Below are 13963 nucleotides of genomic sequence, written 5' to 3'. Positions count from 1 at the left end.
GATGGGACTTTAAAGATAACCTAAAACAGTGATTTTCTAGTTTTTAAAAAAGAGAATCCTTTCTCCAAGTGAAATCTTATACAGAAGTAGAGAAAGTTGTTCTGTTTTTGAAACAGAAGAGGGAGACCTAAGACCCAGCCAAATGATTCTTCTCGTTATCTGCAGTGGCCTGAACTGGCTCCATGAAGCACTCTGAGGCTCAATTATTTAGGGCACGTCCTTATCACAGAAGTGAGGAAACAAAAGCCCAAAGAAGTAAAGGCCTTCAACTTGCCCAAAGCCACACAATGGTGGAGCCAGGACTGGGAACCATGGCCCCTTAAATCTGAACCCACTTATTCTCCCTCCTTATGTCTACACCTAGACTCTAACTTACAATATCAGTGATATTTTTCCCTAAGGCTCATCAGCCCCTTAAGGCACTGCCCTCTGACCTGCTTGGCCTGTTCTTTCAGAACAATCTAGACAATGGTCAGCCTTATATATACTCATTAAAATGCTGCTTTTCACCTGTCATCCTACAGCTATGTTCTATCCTTTTATATGTACATCACATATTCAAAACATCTCTTAGGCCACTCATAGCATCATCTCCTCTAAACAGCCATCGTGGAGTAGGATATCCTCCTTCCATGTTTAATCCTGGGCCAACACCAACATTCCCACCTGTTCCCTCTCCCCTAGCCATGTAATCACAATGAAACTGTTTCCTATCACACTCAAAATAGAGAGAAAAAAGGTTTTACATAACTAGTCACATATATTAAATATTCCACAATTATTTCCTAATTTGGTGTAACACAGGAAATACTGACAATTTAAAATAATCTTAAAAAATAGGTATTTAAAAGTAGAACTTATCTAGTATTAACAAGAATGTACACAGGTGGGGCAGGAGTGGAAAACAATGTAACTGAAAGAAACTACTACAGAGTCAAAGTTTGTTCCTTTCCAATAAGCCTTTTATCTGCCAAACTGCTTATCAAAATTTTATATAAAAACACACTCTTAAATATTAACAAGTTATGTTGGGATAAGAGTTGAACATACTAGATTTTATAAACACTCATGCCTAAATCACACATTTTAAACTGCAGCAATCAGGAAAAAAACAAAATGGGGGTTGGGGGGGGCATAAAGATTTTACTTTATGCTTTACTATACTTTACTTTATGCTTTACTTTATGCTTCTTTAGTTGATATTTCTGAAAAAGACACTTCCCCACATCTTTCTTGTTTCCAAAGTTCCTATTCCCTCATGGAAGATATTATATAGCAATAGTAATATTCTACAAAGCATATACAAAAATCAGTCTTATTAGAAATGTTACCCTGCAAACTACAGATTAGAAAAAAATTTATTTTAAGAATTTTTAAAATTCAGAAAGACAATTTTCTTCTGCTATTTATATGCTCCAAAAAAGTAGCACACTTGACAAAGTCCTCTCATCTTTAATGCAAGTATGTAAAGCTGAATTCTCTCTATGGTCATCCTTTTTCAGGTGTAAAATTCTATCCATACACTCAAAATGGACCTCAAAGAAAAGCTAAGGAAATCAAGAGCCAACTGTGTTAAGCAAGCTGTGGATGCTAAAAGAGAAATAAAAATTCAATCTTACCCCCAACCCCAATTAATCTGAGTGTAAGGCTTCTAAGTTAAATTTAAGTTTTACTTTAAAGAGCAAAGTATCTTTACGGAAAAAAGTACAATTTGCCCATTTTTCATTAACATTCATAATCATTTTTAAAATTTCTTCTTACTAGAATTCTTATGTGTCAGTACAAATACTTCCTTGAAAATGACTGTTTAGGAAAATACGTATGTGTTAGCTAAAAGCTAACAGGAAAGAAAATGTAAACCTTCTCTGTAAGCATAAGAGTTAGAATATCAACCATACTTAACTATCAAAAATACCCATTGAAGACTCATGGTAAAACATACAACGTTAAGTACCTGTGGTCCAGCACAGCTGATCTTACAAACATCACAATAGTGAATCTGGGGTGGTTTGGGAGGCTGTTTTGGTTTCAGTTGTTTATTTTGGAATGGTGCTTTTTTAGTAAAGGTGGTCCCTGTCCAGGCAGCTGTTGCAGCAGCAGCTGCTGCTGCGGCCGCCGCCTGCTTCTGTTGCTGCTGCTGCTGTTGGTAGTAGGAGGATGCAGCTGAATACACTGCTGCTTCATAACCTGAATAAGACGTACCTTACAAATAAAATCAAACAAAGATTATGTTAAATAATTACAAAAGGCCAAGTTAAATGTCATGAATTTAAATTCAATAAATTCCGCCAATATAGGTAGGTTTACGTGTGCATATTTACAAATATGTATCTCACAAAACCTGGAAAAATCTTTATCTTCCTTTTATAGAAGTCAATCAAGTTTTTAACTCAACACATGCCAGGCGTTACAGAGGCATAGAAAAAGTTTAAGATTTGGTTTTTGCCTTCAAAAACATATAGTTCAGTTGGTGGGCTACAACAGAGTGATAAAGTTACATGGTCACGGAATCTGTTAATATTTCTCCCAAAAGAATTCCTCTGAATACAATTTGGGAAGGGTTGAATTTGAGGAAGAGTCTGAACTAAGATACTAATAGGAAAAAAAGAAACTCATGAAAGTAAGATTTTTATATACTTGATGGCTAAGAGAATAGAAGAAATAAAAGAACAGAAAACACACCAAGATTTTGAAACCCACTGATTGACTGATGGGCTGTGCAACTGATAAAACCAAGTGGCTGACAGAAGCTGGTTTGGAGAAGTAAGGTGAATAAACCCTAGCAGAAGTTTGTGATATGGAACCAGAGTTTAGATGAATATACAGGACAACAGACGGAAGATTTTGGACTTAAGGACCAAATACACTGTTTTTCATCCTCCAAAAGAGACAAAAGCACTATATTTTCTGGTTGAACGTATGGATTCTATCCATGTCCATTGTTCAAAGTCTAATGAATAAGCACACGAAGCTTGTTACTGACATAAACATAATACATATACACGTTGTTTATGTTCAGTGATTTATAGACCTAAAAATCTATAAAAGTTTTAAATTTGACAAAGCTGCTGTATAAAATGACCTCAAAACTAGAAAACTTACCCCCTTTCTAAACTAAGATCTCTGGAAATTTGGTGGACTCCCTATTTACCCCATTACAGTAAGACTTCTTTTTTCTCTGAAGTGGAAATGAGTGGAAAAAGAGTCATGTAAGGCTCAAGAAAAAGATTCCTGGTTGCCAGGATGGCACAGAAGAACTACTTGAGGAAAACTGAACTTTTGATGTCTCAAATGCAGACTGCTTTATTGAAGAAAAAAAAAAAAATAAGACTTTTGACCCACTAGCTCCAAGGCATCTACATGCAGGGAAGAAAACATTAATTAGAAAGGTGAGGATTTTAAGATGCATGGGAAATCAGAATCATGGCATCTGAAACTGGAAATATCTAGAAAAGAGACCAAATAACTTGCATGAAAAGGCTTCCTAGAGTTTTATTGTCAGGTTATTAAATTACATAAATGCTTCTAAAGATAGAAAGTGTAGTAGGGGTGCCTGGGTGGCTTTAGTCAGTTGAGCATCTGACTTCGGCTCAGGTCATGATCTCACAGCTTGTGAGTTCGAGCCCCCTGTCGGGCTCTGTGCTGACAGCTTGGAGCCTGGAGCCTTCTTCGGATTCTGTGTCTCCCTCTCTCTCTCTGCCCCTAACCCACTCACATTCTGTCTCTGTCAAAAATAAGTGAACATTAAAAAAAAAAGAAAGAAAGAAAGTGTAGTAAGAGAAGAAAACATCTAAAAATAAAAGTAGGGAGAAGTAGGTAGGTATATCAATACTAAGAATATGATCAGATAAAAAAAACAATTAGAAAACAACTGATGTAGGGGCGCATGGGCAGTTTCGTCAGTTAAGTGTGTGACTCTTGATTTCGGTTCAGGTCATGATCTCATAGTTCATGAGATCGAGCCCCGCGCCGGGCTTTGTGCTGACAGCTTGGAGCCTACTTGGGTCGGTCGCTCTCTCTCTCTCTCTCTCTCTCTCTCTCTCTCAAACATGCTCTCTCTCAGCTAACATGCTCTCTCTCTCTCTCCCTCAAACATTTTTTAAAAAGAAAGAAAAAAGAGAACTGATGTAAATGACCAAGGGAAAACCTATATAGATCAATAAACTCTTTTCTGGTCAGTTTTACCAATGTCCTTTGTTATTTAAAAATGGGATAGAAGAGGGGCACCTGGGTGGCTCAGTCGGTTAAGTGTCTGACATCAGCTCAGGTCATGATCTCACAGTTGGTGAGTTTGAGACTCACGTCGGGCTCTGTACTAACAGCTCAGAATCTGGAACCTACTTCAGATTCTGTATCTCACCCTCTCTCTACCCCTCCCCAGCTTGCTCTCTATCTCTCTCTCAAAAAATAAATAAAAAATAAAAGAATTTTTTAGGAATGTGATAGAAAAATATAATTAAGTTCACAGCCAAGTATCTTCAAAATAATAGTTTAAATATCACTCTTAAAATCCATTAAATTGTCTAGTTAAAGCTACCTTTAGATTAAAACTGGCTAGGACCATGATTTTTGTATGAATCTTTATAATAGATATTTTCTAAATAACTAGCTGTTATATACAGAAACTGTAAAAATGCCACTTAAATGTAACCTCATGAATTATGTATCATAAAGTAAAAAACAGGGTAACAGCAACAGCATACTACAATGCTGGATGACCAGGACTTGCAGTTTTTTGCTTTTTTTTTTTTTTAATTGAGAATCCACAGTATGACAGGCAGTTTTCCAGACACAGTGAAGTCTCAAAACAGGTGTGTTAAGGCAAGTATCTCCTTATTTGACGGATGAGAAAACTGAGGCTAAGAGATTGTGAAATACTTTAAACACTGAGTTATCTAAACCACAAAAATAACCAGGTTAAGCTTACTATTTACAAAATAATCTCCATCTGTACACATGTAGTCTAAAACTAATATAAGGCAAGCTTAACTATAGCTTACTACTTAATCTCCTATGAACACTTGCAAACAATCGTACATTTCTTGTAAAAGCACTGTAGAAAAACAAATATAAGGCTGCATCTTTAAGTAAAAGCTCAATTTTTGAGGGCTAAGACAGTTTCAATTAAAAAGTACTCTTATTTAAAATGCTTATCAAGGGGTGCCTGGGTGGCTCAGTCGGTTAAGCCTCCGACTTCAGCTCAGGTCACGATCTCACAGTCTGTGAGTTCGAGCCCCGCATCGGGCTCTGTGCTGACAGCTCAGAGCCTGGATCCTGCTTCAGATTCTGTGTCTCCCTCTCTCTCTGCCTCTCCCCTGCTCATGCTCTGTCCCTCTCTGTCTCAAAAGTAAATAAAAACATTTAAAAAAATTAAAAAAAAATAAATAAATAAAATAAAATGCTTATCAATTAGTAAGTTAAATAAGCTGAAATTTTAAGTGTAAGATATCACAAACAAAAACATACCACTTCAGTAGAAAACTCAGCATGCTACAAGTCACCATTTAGTACATACCAATATTCTAGAACTCATCTTAATGACACCAAAAAAATAGCTAACCTAAATTGTAGCTGATATAAAACTGCATATACAGAACTTAGACACCCTAATAATGACTCTTCTGGATGACAATTTCACACTGTGTATTATTGCATTTTTTTCAAGTGCATACCCTTCGACACAACAGGAATTTCTAGGAATTTATCTTAGGAAAACAACGGACAACTACACAAATCTTTTCATACAAGGATTATTTAACTCAATGTCGTTCTTAGCTTTTCCCTAATACGAAACCAAGCATCCCAAGACACAAACTCTAAAATCTATATAGTACATCCATACAACAAAATATCATGCACCCCTTAAAAACTACGTACTTCTAAACGTAGATTTTGATTTCTAAATACTATATCAGAAATCACAGCTCCTTTGTGAAATAGCTGATTGTGAGACTCGGGCAGGAAATGCTTTAAGTGTATGTATCAGCAATATCTTACTGTGCCAAAAACGAAATAGGGGCTCAAAGAATAACGATGCCAAGTCCAAAAGGCTCAGGAGCTAGTTTGAAATGGATCCCATTGGCCAAATTTGGGAAAATGTGTGCCTCAAAAAGAAAAAAGAGAATAATGGATTATACTACAATGAATAAAAAAGAATGAGTCCACAGTAATACTAAAAAAGAAGGAATAGGGGACTCTTCCTTAGAGAAGAGTGCTAAGAATCAATGTAAAAGGATTTTACATCCACCATCATTGACCTTGATTCAGTTAAGAGATTTTCAAAGGATCTAACACCATAGAGTGAAGAGTAGTTGGGTAATAGGCCCATAGATTACTCGGTTACTTACAAAGTGAAAAAGGTATCCTTAAAATGGAGAGATCTGATAGTCATTATACCTGGCTGGCATCACCAACACAGAATTTATAACATTACTTATGTGCTCTTGATATGATGAGACACAAAAGTTCACTTAGGTAGTTTTATTGACTAAAAAGCTGTCATAATCTAAGCATAAAGAAAGAAAAATCCAGATTGTGGGATATTCTATAGGACAACTGGCCTGAACTCTTCAAAAATGTCAAGGTTATGAGAGACAAGATAAAAATAGGAGATTATTCTACATTAAAGAAAACTGAAACTAACAAGGTATAACAACCAAGTACAATCCATGCTCCTTGATTAGAATCTGAATTTAAAACGAAGCACATGGGTGCCTGGGTGGCTCAGTTGGTTAAATGTCCAACTTCGGTTCAGGTCATGATCTCATGACTTCTGAGTTTGAGACCTGCGTCAGACTCTGTGCTGACAGTTCAGAGCCAGGAGCTTGCTTCGGATACGGTGTCTCCCTCTCTCCCTCCCCCTCCCCACCCAAATAAATAAACATTAAAACATTAATGTTAATTAAAACATTAAAGAAAAAAAGAAAGAAAGAATAACTTAAAAAAAAAAAATGGGGAGCCTGGGTGGCTCAGTCAGTTAAGCACCTGACTCTTGGTTTCGGCTCAAGTCATGATCTCCTAGTTCTTGAGCTGGAAACCTGCATCAGGCTCTGGCTAACACCACATAACCTGCTTGGGATCCTCTGTCTCCTTCTCTCTGCCCCTCCCCTGCTTGTGCACATTCTCTCAAAATAAACAAACATTAAATAAATAAATAGATAAGTAAATAAAGCAATAAAACAAAGTGCAAACACACCAAACACCTAGAAAGCCCAGCCATAAAAGACACTTGAGGACAATTAAAGAAATTAGATAATATCCATATTCAATTTCATTTTATGATATTTGCATTTGGTTATGTAAAAGAATGCCCTTATTCTTAGGAAATACATGCTGAAAAATTCTAGGCAAAGCACCAGGTCATCTGCAACTTGTAAATATGCTGCTGAACCATTTGAAAATGTGTTTTGATAAAGCAAATATGATAAAATATGAATTGATAAATCTAGTTAAATGGTATATAGTACACTTGTACTATTTTTTCAACTTTTCTGCAAAATTAAAATTTTCTAAAATAAAAAGTTGGGGAAAAACAAATCAAAAGGATGATATATTTTAATTTAATGACATGAAAGAACATTCACAATGAGAAAAAAGCCAATTAACAAAATAATATGCATTAGACAAATTCCTTTTTATAAAAAAAAGGTATATACTGTATATGTATATTCCCATGAAGAAAAGACAGACATGCACCAAAATGTTAATGGCAGGAAGTATCTAGGAGTAGATGTCCAATGATTTAATTTTTTCTCCTTTTTTATCTATAGTTTCTAGTTTTAAATGTATTTACATGTATTATTCATGTAATATAGCAGTAAATAAAAACAATTAACTTCATCCTGTGTAAGATTTTTTCAAGCAACTGAGATAATGGAAGAGAGAAAAGAGAGGGAGGAGAACATGTAAGAGAGAAGCAACAATAGGAAAGAATACTATTGTACTCCTGATTTTGCTGAAGTTAATGTGGACATTTTAAAAATATGTGCCCAGGGGCACCTGGGTGGCTGGGTCAATTAAGTGTCCAACTCATGATTTCAGCTCAGGTCATGATCTCACAGTTTTGAGAGTGAGCCCTGCATTGGTCTCTGTGCTAGGCATGGAGCCTGCTTAAGATTCTCTCCACCCCCCCACTGCCCCTCCCCCACCACACACACACACCTTCTCTCTCAAAAAGAGAAAAACAAAACTTTAAAATGTGTCTAGTCAGATTCCACTGAAATAATTCCATACGCAGTTATAACTTATTAATCAGAGATAAAGAGAGGCAGAAAAGTTGTATCTTGGCAATCCTAGGAATCACAGACCTAGGAATAATAACATTTCCTCACTCCTAATTCATTTCTGCATGGTTGCCACAGTTAACTTAAAACCTGCTCCTACTGCTCCTGTTCTTAAGATTTCCTCTTTGGCACCCTTTTGGCCCATAAGACTATAACAGAGCCTACAAGGCTTTTCACAATGACATTTCTAGCCTCATATCTTGAGATTTACCTCGTGTATCCTGTATTCCAGCCAGAAAAAAAAGGTTTTCCTAAATACTCCATGTCTGCCTAACTCACCATTATATCCCTAGCACCCAGCATAAGCATTTAATTTTGCATAGGGTAAGAGATTAAAAAAAAAAAACAAAAAAACAAAAAACTCTGAAAAAAAATTTTTTTTTTTAAATTCTGTAGTTAGTCTTCTAACACCAAGCTACAACAAAGTATCAAGAAGAACTAAAATTGCCCATATTGCTTTAAATCCTCCATGGAACAAGATGGGGGGTATTAAGAAATAAACTGCAGAACAAAACAAACCATACAGTAATGCAAGGTTACAGATCTAAAAGCAACATGTCATTTTTTTCCCCCAATACAAAAAGGTGGTTTTATTAAAGCACGGGGACAGGACCTGTGGGCAGAAAGAGCTGCCACAACATATGATTTTAATCACTGAAACAATGCAAAGTACCTCAGCTAGAAATGAGAAAAGCAGTGGACATAAATAAGATTTTAGTGATTATATTTCTCTCACTATAATGATTACTTAAGGAAACACATACTTTCCTTAATAAGATAATAAAAAAAATTTATGATTATTTAAGGAAAATAAAGCTACTCTGTCCTTCTAAGAGACATGTGTTACAGAACAATCTTATGGATGTTTACAAAAGCTACCTAATATTTTCAAGATTACTTATTCCTGATAATAAAGATAAAGAAACAGCTCCCTGACACAGCTGAAATAAATACAATTTGTCAGTGGTAGTCCCTGAATGTCAACCTTAAGTTTTCAAATTCATTTGGAAAAGTCAGGAAAAAAAAAAATAACCACGTAAAATACTAGGTGTTATTTTCTCTAACTGCAATGCTAGGCCCAGGACTCATGACTACCTTTCAAATGCCCAAAGAGCATTTTACATTGTTAAAATCTCCTAGCTTAAAAAAAATAAAAATAAAAAAAGAAACAAACAGTAACACTACCACCAACAAAAATACAACCTAGGGTACGGTCTATTTGTTACATTATGCACATATAACAACAACTATCAATTAATTCAATTCTGGCTACTGGGAGGAAGATCATTCCATAAAACAAGGTAGCTTCTAGTAACTTGTTTACTCATTTAAACACAGCTTATCCATCTTACCAGAATAAGTAACTGCCGTGGTACTGTAAGTAGCACTCTGGGTATAAGATGGCACCACAGTAGCTGCAGCTGCTACTGGCTGTACGGTGGAAGATACAGGATAAATGGAGAAAGTAGTGGTAGCTGGACTTGGTGTGGCTGGTTTTATGGCTGTCACTTGTCGAGTCTGCTGGGCTTGTGTATACTGAGTTGCACCTTGGCTATAACCTGCTTTGGGGGCTAAAATGGGAAAGAGACATCAGAAAATTAGAAGGGTGTACCTTGATATTTTTTCTAATTTTCAAGGATATTGATAAACTAAGTATAAACATCAACTGTAAATTTGATGCTAGCAGCTTTTTCTTAGCACAAGGGTTGAAATTCTTACTACCAATTAAATAACACATCTATATAAATTCATCTAATATCCCATTCTCAGATGCTTTCTATATATTTCCAAAATGGCATTCTGTCCAAATTTACAACTAACTGAATAGCAGTACTACTTAAATAACGTTTTTAGAAAAGGTGTGTGTGTGTGTGTGTGTGTGTGTGTGTGTGTGTGTGTATTTAGGCTAGTCAGTCTAATTTGAGCATTATGCTTAATATTAGGAATAGCGAGCCTCAAATACGTATTTCAATTCACAATAAAAATTTCATTGTTTAATTACGTCAACTTGTTCAAATATACTTAATCACATTTTTATTAATTCATCCATAGTGAACTTCAGTCTAATTTCAACTCATAAGGTAACACTGACTTAAATCTTCAAATGTCCAATGGCTTGAGTGCAATTGTTCTCAAATGGCTAATATTCAGGTTTCTGCTGCCTTTGACCATGTTCAAAATATTTATTTTGCTTTAAGAATCTTAGGAACTTTATGTTTTAAGGTTTTTTTAAACCGCATGCTTTAGGAATCTTAGGAACCTTATTATTAAGCCCTAAATTAATAATTAATCATTTATTAACAACCATTAAGGCATACAAGTCTAATTCCTGATAAAGGCCCAAATATCAGAGGGCCAGTACCTTATGCTTAGTTTAGTAAAGGCACCTTAAATAAACAGCAGTTCAGTTTATAAAACTGTTATCTACATGTAGTATGAAACTTGATCCACACAACACACAGATCAGGACATTTTACAAAAGGAAATTAATGTCCAAGAGCTAAATGACTTACAAGTCACATAGTCAATATCAGACCCAAGACTAAACCAAGGCTCTTCTGACTCTTAAATACAATCTAACTTTGATAATTAACTAGGAAGTTCACTACAGATCAGTGTACTCACAAATCATTAGAGAACAAACTATAAGAAAAATCAGTCATAACTATAAAAATATTTGTATACCACTTTTAAGAGACTCATAAAAATCTGAGAACTAGAAGTACCCTAGAGAGATCTGGATCAACTACCTCACTTACTAATAGAACAGAGACGAAAAGAGGTAAAAATCACTACCCACATTAGTGGTAAAGTCAGTACTAGAGGCTAGTCCTACTTTTTCCTAATCCAAGGTTCTACCCACACTCTCACAGTCCTTCAAAAACAATTAAAATAAATGAACTGTTTAGTTTTCTGAACTCAGCTGTTTTTAAAACTTTTCAATTCAATCTCTATTAAAAAAATCCATCTTCAGGGTGCCTGGGTGACTCAGTTAAGTGTCCGACTCTCCATTTCAGCTCAGGCCATGAGGTCACAGTTCTTGAGATCTAGCCCTGTGTGGGGCTCTGCACTGACAGCACAGAGGCTGCTTGGGATTCTCTCTCTCCCTCCCTCTCTGCTGTTCCCCCCAGTTGCACTCTCTCTCTCAAAATAAATTTAAAAACTTAAAAAGGTGGGGGGGGCCTCAAAGGGTCTCCACTGGTTACACAAAGGCAGGCAGCAATATGTTCTGAGCATCTCTAGTGAAGATAAGAATGTGGCCAGAAATTATCACCATAACTCCTTTTGTATAGCTTATTTCACAGCAGGAAGAGAACTGTAAGAAAAGGGCATGATTAGGATTTGTCCCCATGGCCTTCTCTCTTTGGTACTCAAAGGCATTACAACAGCAGAACAGAGAACAAGGCTAAAACCTGCTTCTTTTTAAGTAATGTAACACAATGAGCTTAGATGAACTCAAAAGGGTACCTTCATTAAACACAGTGAACAATTTATTTTAGTAGTTTTCAATGAAACTGTATGCTAATAAAACCCACCTGTCTGATAGTAGGTTTCAGCAACAGAAGGCTGAGGCTGGGCAGCAGCTGCTACGGCAGCAGCCGTTGCTGTTGGCTGTTGGTAGTACTGCTTACTATCATAAGCTACAGCAGGAGCGGTGGATCTTACATACGAGTACGAGTCCTAAAGAAAGGCAACAAAAGAAAGTCTTCCTGTAAGTGAAGTGGCAGGGAAAAAACCCAACTCTACTATATAAAAGTGTAATAAAGGAAAACAACTAACTACAGGCCTATGTATAAGAATCAAATTCAAAACAAAGGGCAATCATTTTGGACTTCAAATAAGGTCAAAACCATTTCAAGCAGCATGTTTAACTTTCACATCAGAAAAAAATCACTGAAGCATTTAAAAATAATGCCTATCTTTAAAAATGGATCTCATAGTAAAGACCTCCTGTGTGTTCTAAGCTTTGACTGCTCTGGCTTTCTTTTCATTCTTTATCACTATTAACAACATGATGAGTAGCAGCTTCTGGGTGGAGAGGAAAGGGGAACTCAGGTTCCAGGAAGAAAGAACACTGTATATAAGTCTCCAAAGCAGTGAAGATCAAGGTGAGCTGGGTGAACTCTGGCACTGCATAAAGTGAGGAGGGGGGATATGCAGGTGGAAAGGCTGAAAAAATAGGCAAGGCCCAGAAAATGATGGGTTGCATACACCCTATTAAAAACAATGGATTTATTATATTGTGTCTCTGGACATAATAAAAACAATCACACATGGCAAAAGGATTTCTGAGTTTAGTAACTTGCCCAATAGTAACAGAAAATACTAATGTTATGATTCACATGTCAATTCATTACTGAACAAAATAAATTTATATACTTTAGAAGGAATATAGGAAAACTAGGCAAAGTCCAGAAGGATCTGAGTTTAAAAACAGATCCTAGGGGAGCTGGGGTGGCTTAGTCAGTTAAGCATTCAACTCAATTTTGGCTCAGGACATGATCTTGCATGAGTCTGAGCCCTGTGTAAGTCTCTGTGCTGACCCTGCTTGGGATTCTCTCTCTCTGTCCCTCCCCCACCCCCTCCCTCAAAACAAACATTTAAATCAATCAATCAATTAATAAATAAATAAATACAGATCCTAAAAGCAAACAAACAGAAAATGGGTTACTAAAACATGAGGACCAAATTTAGTAAGTAGTAATTTAGTGTCATAACAAACATAGTACTACTATAAAAGGGAATTAGATCTTTGGGTCCCCAAAAGACTGAACCAAAAGCAACTAAATGAATAAGAGCAGTCATCAATTTGTTACATAACAAGAAAGAATACCTTGAGTGGAAGAATGTACAGGCAACAGTTTTCTGTCCTTGTTAAATTTCAAGAGAACACTATGTAACTTGTTTGGCCTATATAGCTTAGGCTCATGGTTCTCAAAAGAGGAGACACAGCTTGTGTTCCAAATGGATGAATAATGCCATAATACAAACAAGGAGCATCTTCACTATGTCTTCATTTTTCTGAAAACCTTGGTTAATATTTAACCAGTAATTAATGGAAAATATTTTTAATTAAAGCAGACACAGATACAAAATGGAGTTGAATGGACTCAGAGGAATTACTAACATAAAACTCACTGCAAGGATGCCCCTAAATTACCTATGAACACACACTCACTTCATCATTACAGGTAGATTTCCGAAGACCCAAGTTTGAAAGCACTGGCTTGGACATTGTATCACACACTATGGCCATTGAAACATGTATGTCAAGACTACTGGAACCAGTAGTTTTCTTACCTGGTAGTTCTGTGTAGTAGCTGGGGGTGGTGGTGGTGGTGCTTCTTGTTGTCTCTGGGTATAACCGTAGTCAGTTGCTGTATGTGCAGTGGGGTAGCCTCCATAAGCAGCAGCTGTTGCAGCAGCTGCAACAGCTACTGGAGCAGGCCTGGCAACTGCAACCGTGGCGGCCGCTGGTGCATAGGCAGCAGTAACTGTGTGAGCAGCTACTGGAGCCTGATGGACAGTGTAGCTAGCAACTGTAGTTGGATGAGAGTAGGCTACACCCGAAGCTGGCTGCTGGCTATATTGTGGAGTAGAAGAATAAAGATAATACAATTTAGTTGTAAAATCTAAGCATTTAATAAAATACAAAGCACATTTTCAAGAAATTTAATCAC

General features: G+C 36.4%; 1 protein-coding gene across 3 annotated transcripts in view; it reads right to left on the bottom strand.

The window, feature by feature from the left end:
* ZFR (zinc finger RNA binding protein) overlaps positions 1 to 13963 on the bottom strand; it is an 83263-nt gene that overhangs the window by 49291 nt on the left and 20009 nt on the right. For all 3 annotated transcript variants that reach the window (XM_042952539.1, XM_042952525.1, XM_042952532.1), the window contains 4 exons: positions 13584 to 13866; positions 11819 to 11963; positions 9635 to 9853; positions 1955 to 2202 (listed from right to left, as the gene is read on the bottom strand). In XM_042952539.1, the coding sequence (XP_042808473.1) occupies positions 1955 to 2202; positions 9635 to 9853; positions 11819 to 11963; positions 13584 to 13866 (895 nt within the window). The remainder of the gene's footprint in view (positions 1 to 1954; positions 2203 to 9634; positions 9854 to 11818; positions 11964 to 13583; positions 13867 to 13963) is intronic.

Source organism: Panthera leo, chromosome A1 (assembly GCF_018350215.1).
Source record: "Panthera leo isolate Ple1 chromosome A1, P.leo_Ple1_pat1.1, whole genome shotgun sequence".
In the NCBI taxonomy this organism is placed as follows: domain Eukaryota; kingdom Metazoa; phylum Chordata; class Mammalia; order Carnivora; family Felidae; genus Panthera; species Panthera leo.
The sequence above is the reverse complement of the archived record's forward strand: the minus strand, read 5'-3'. Positions and strand labels throughout refer to the sequence as shown.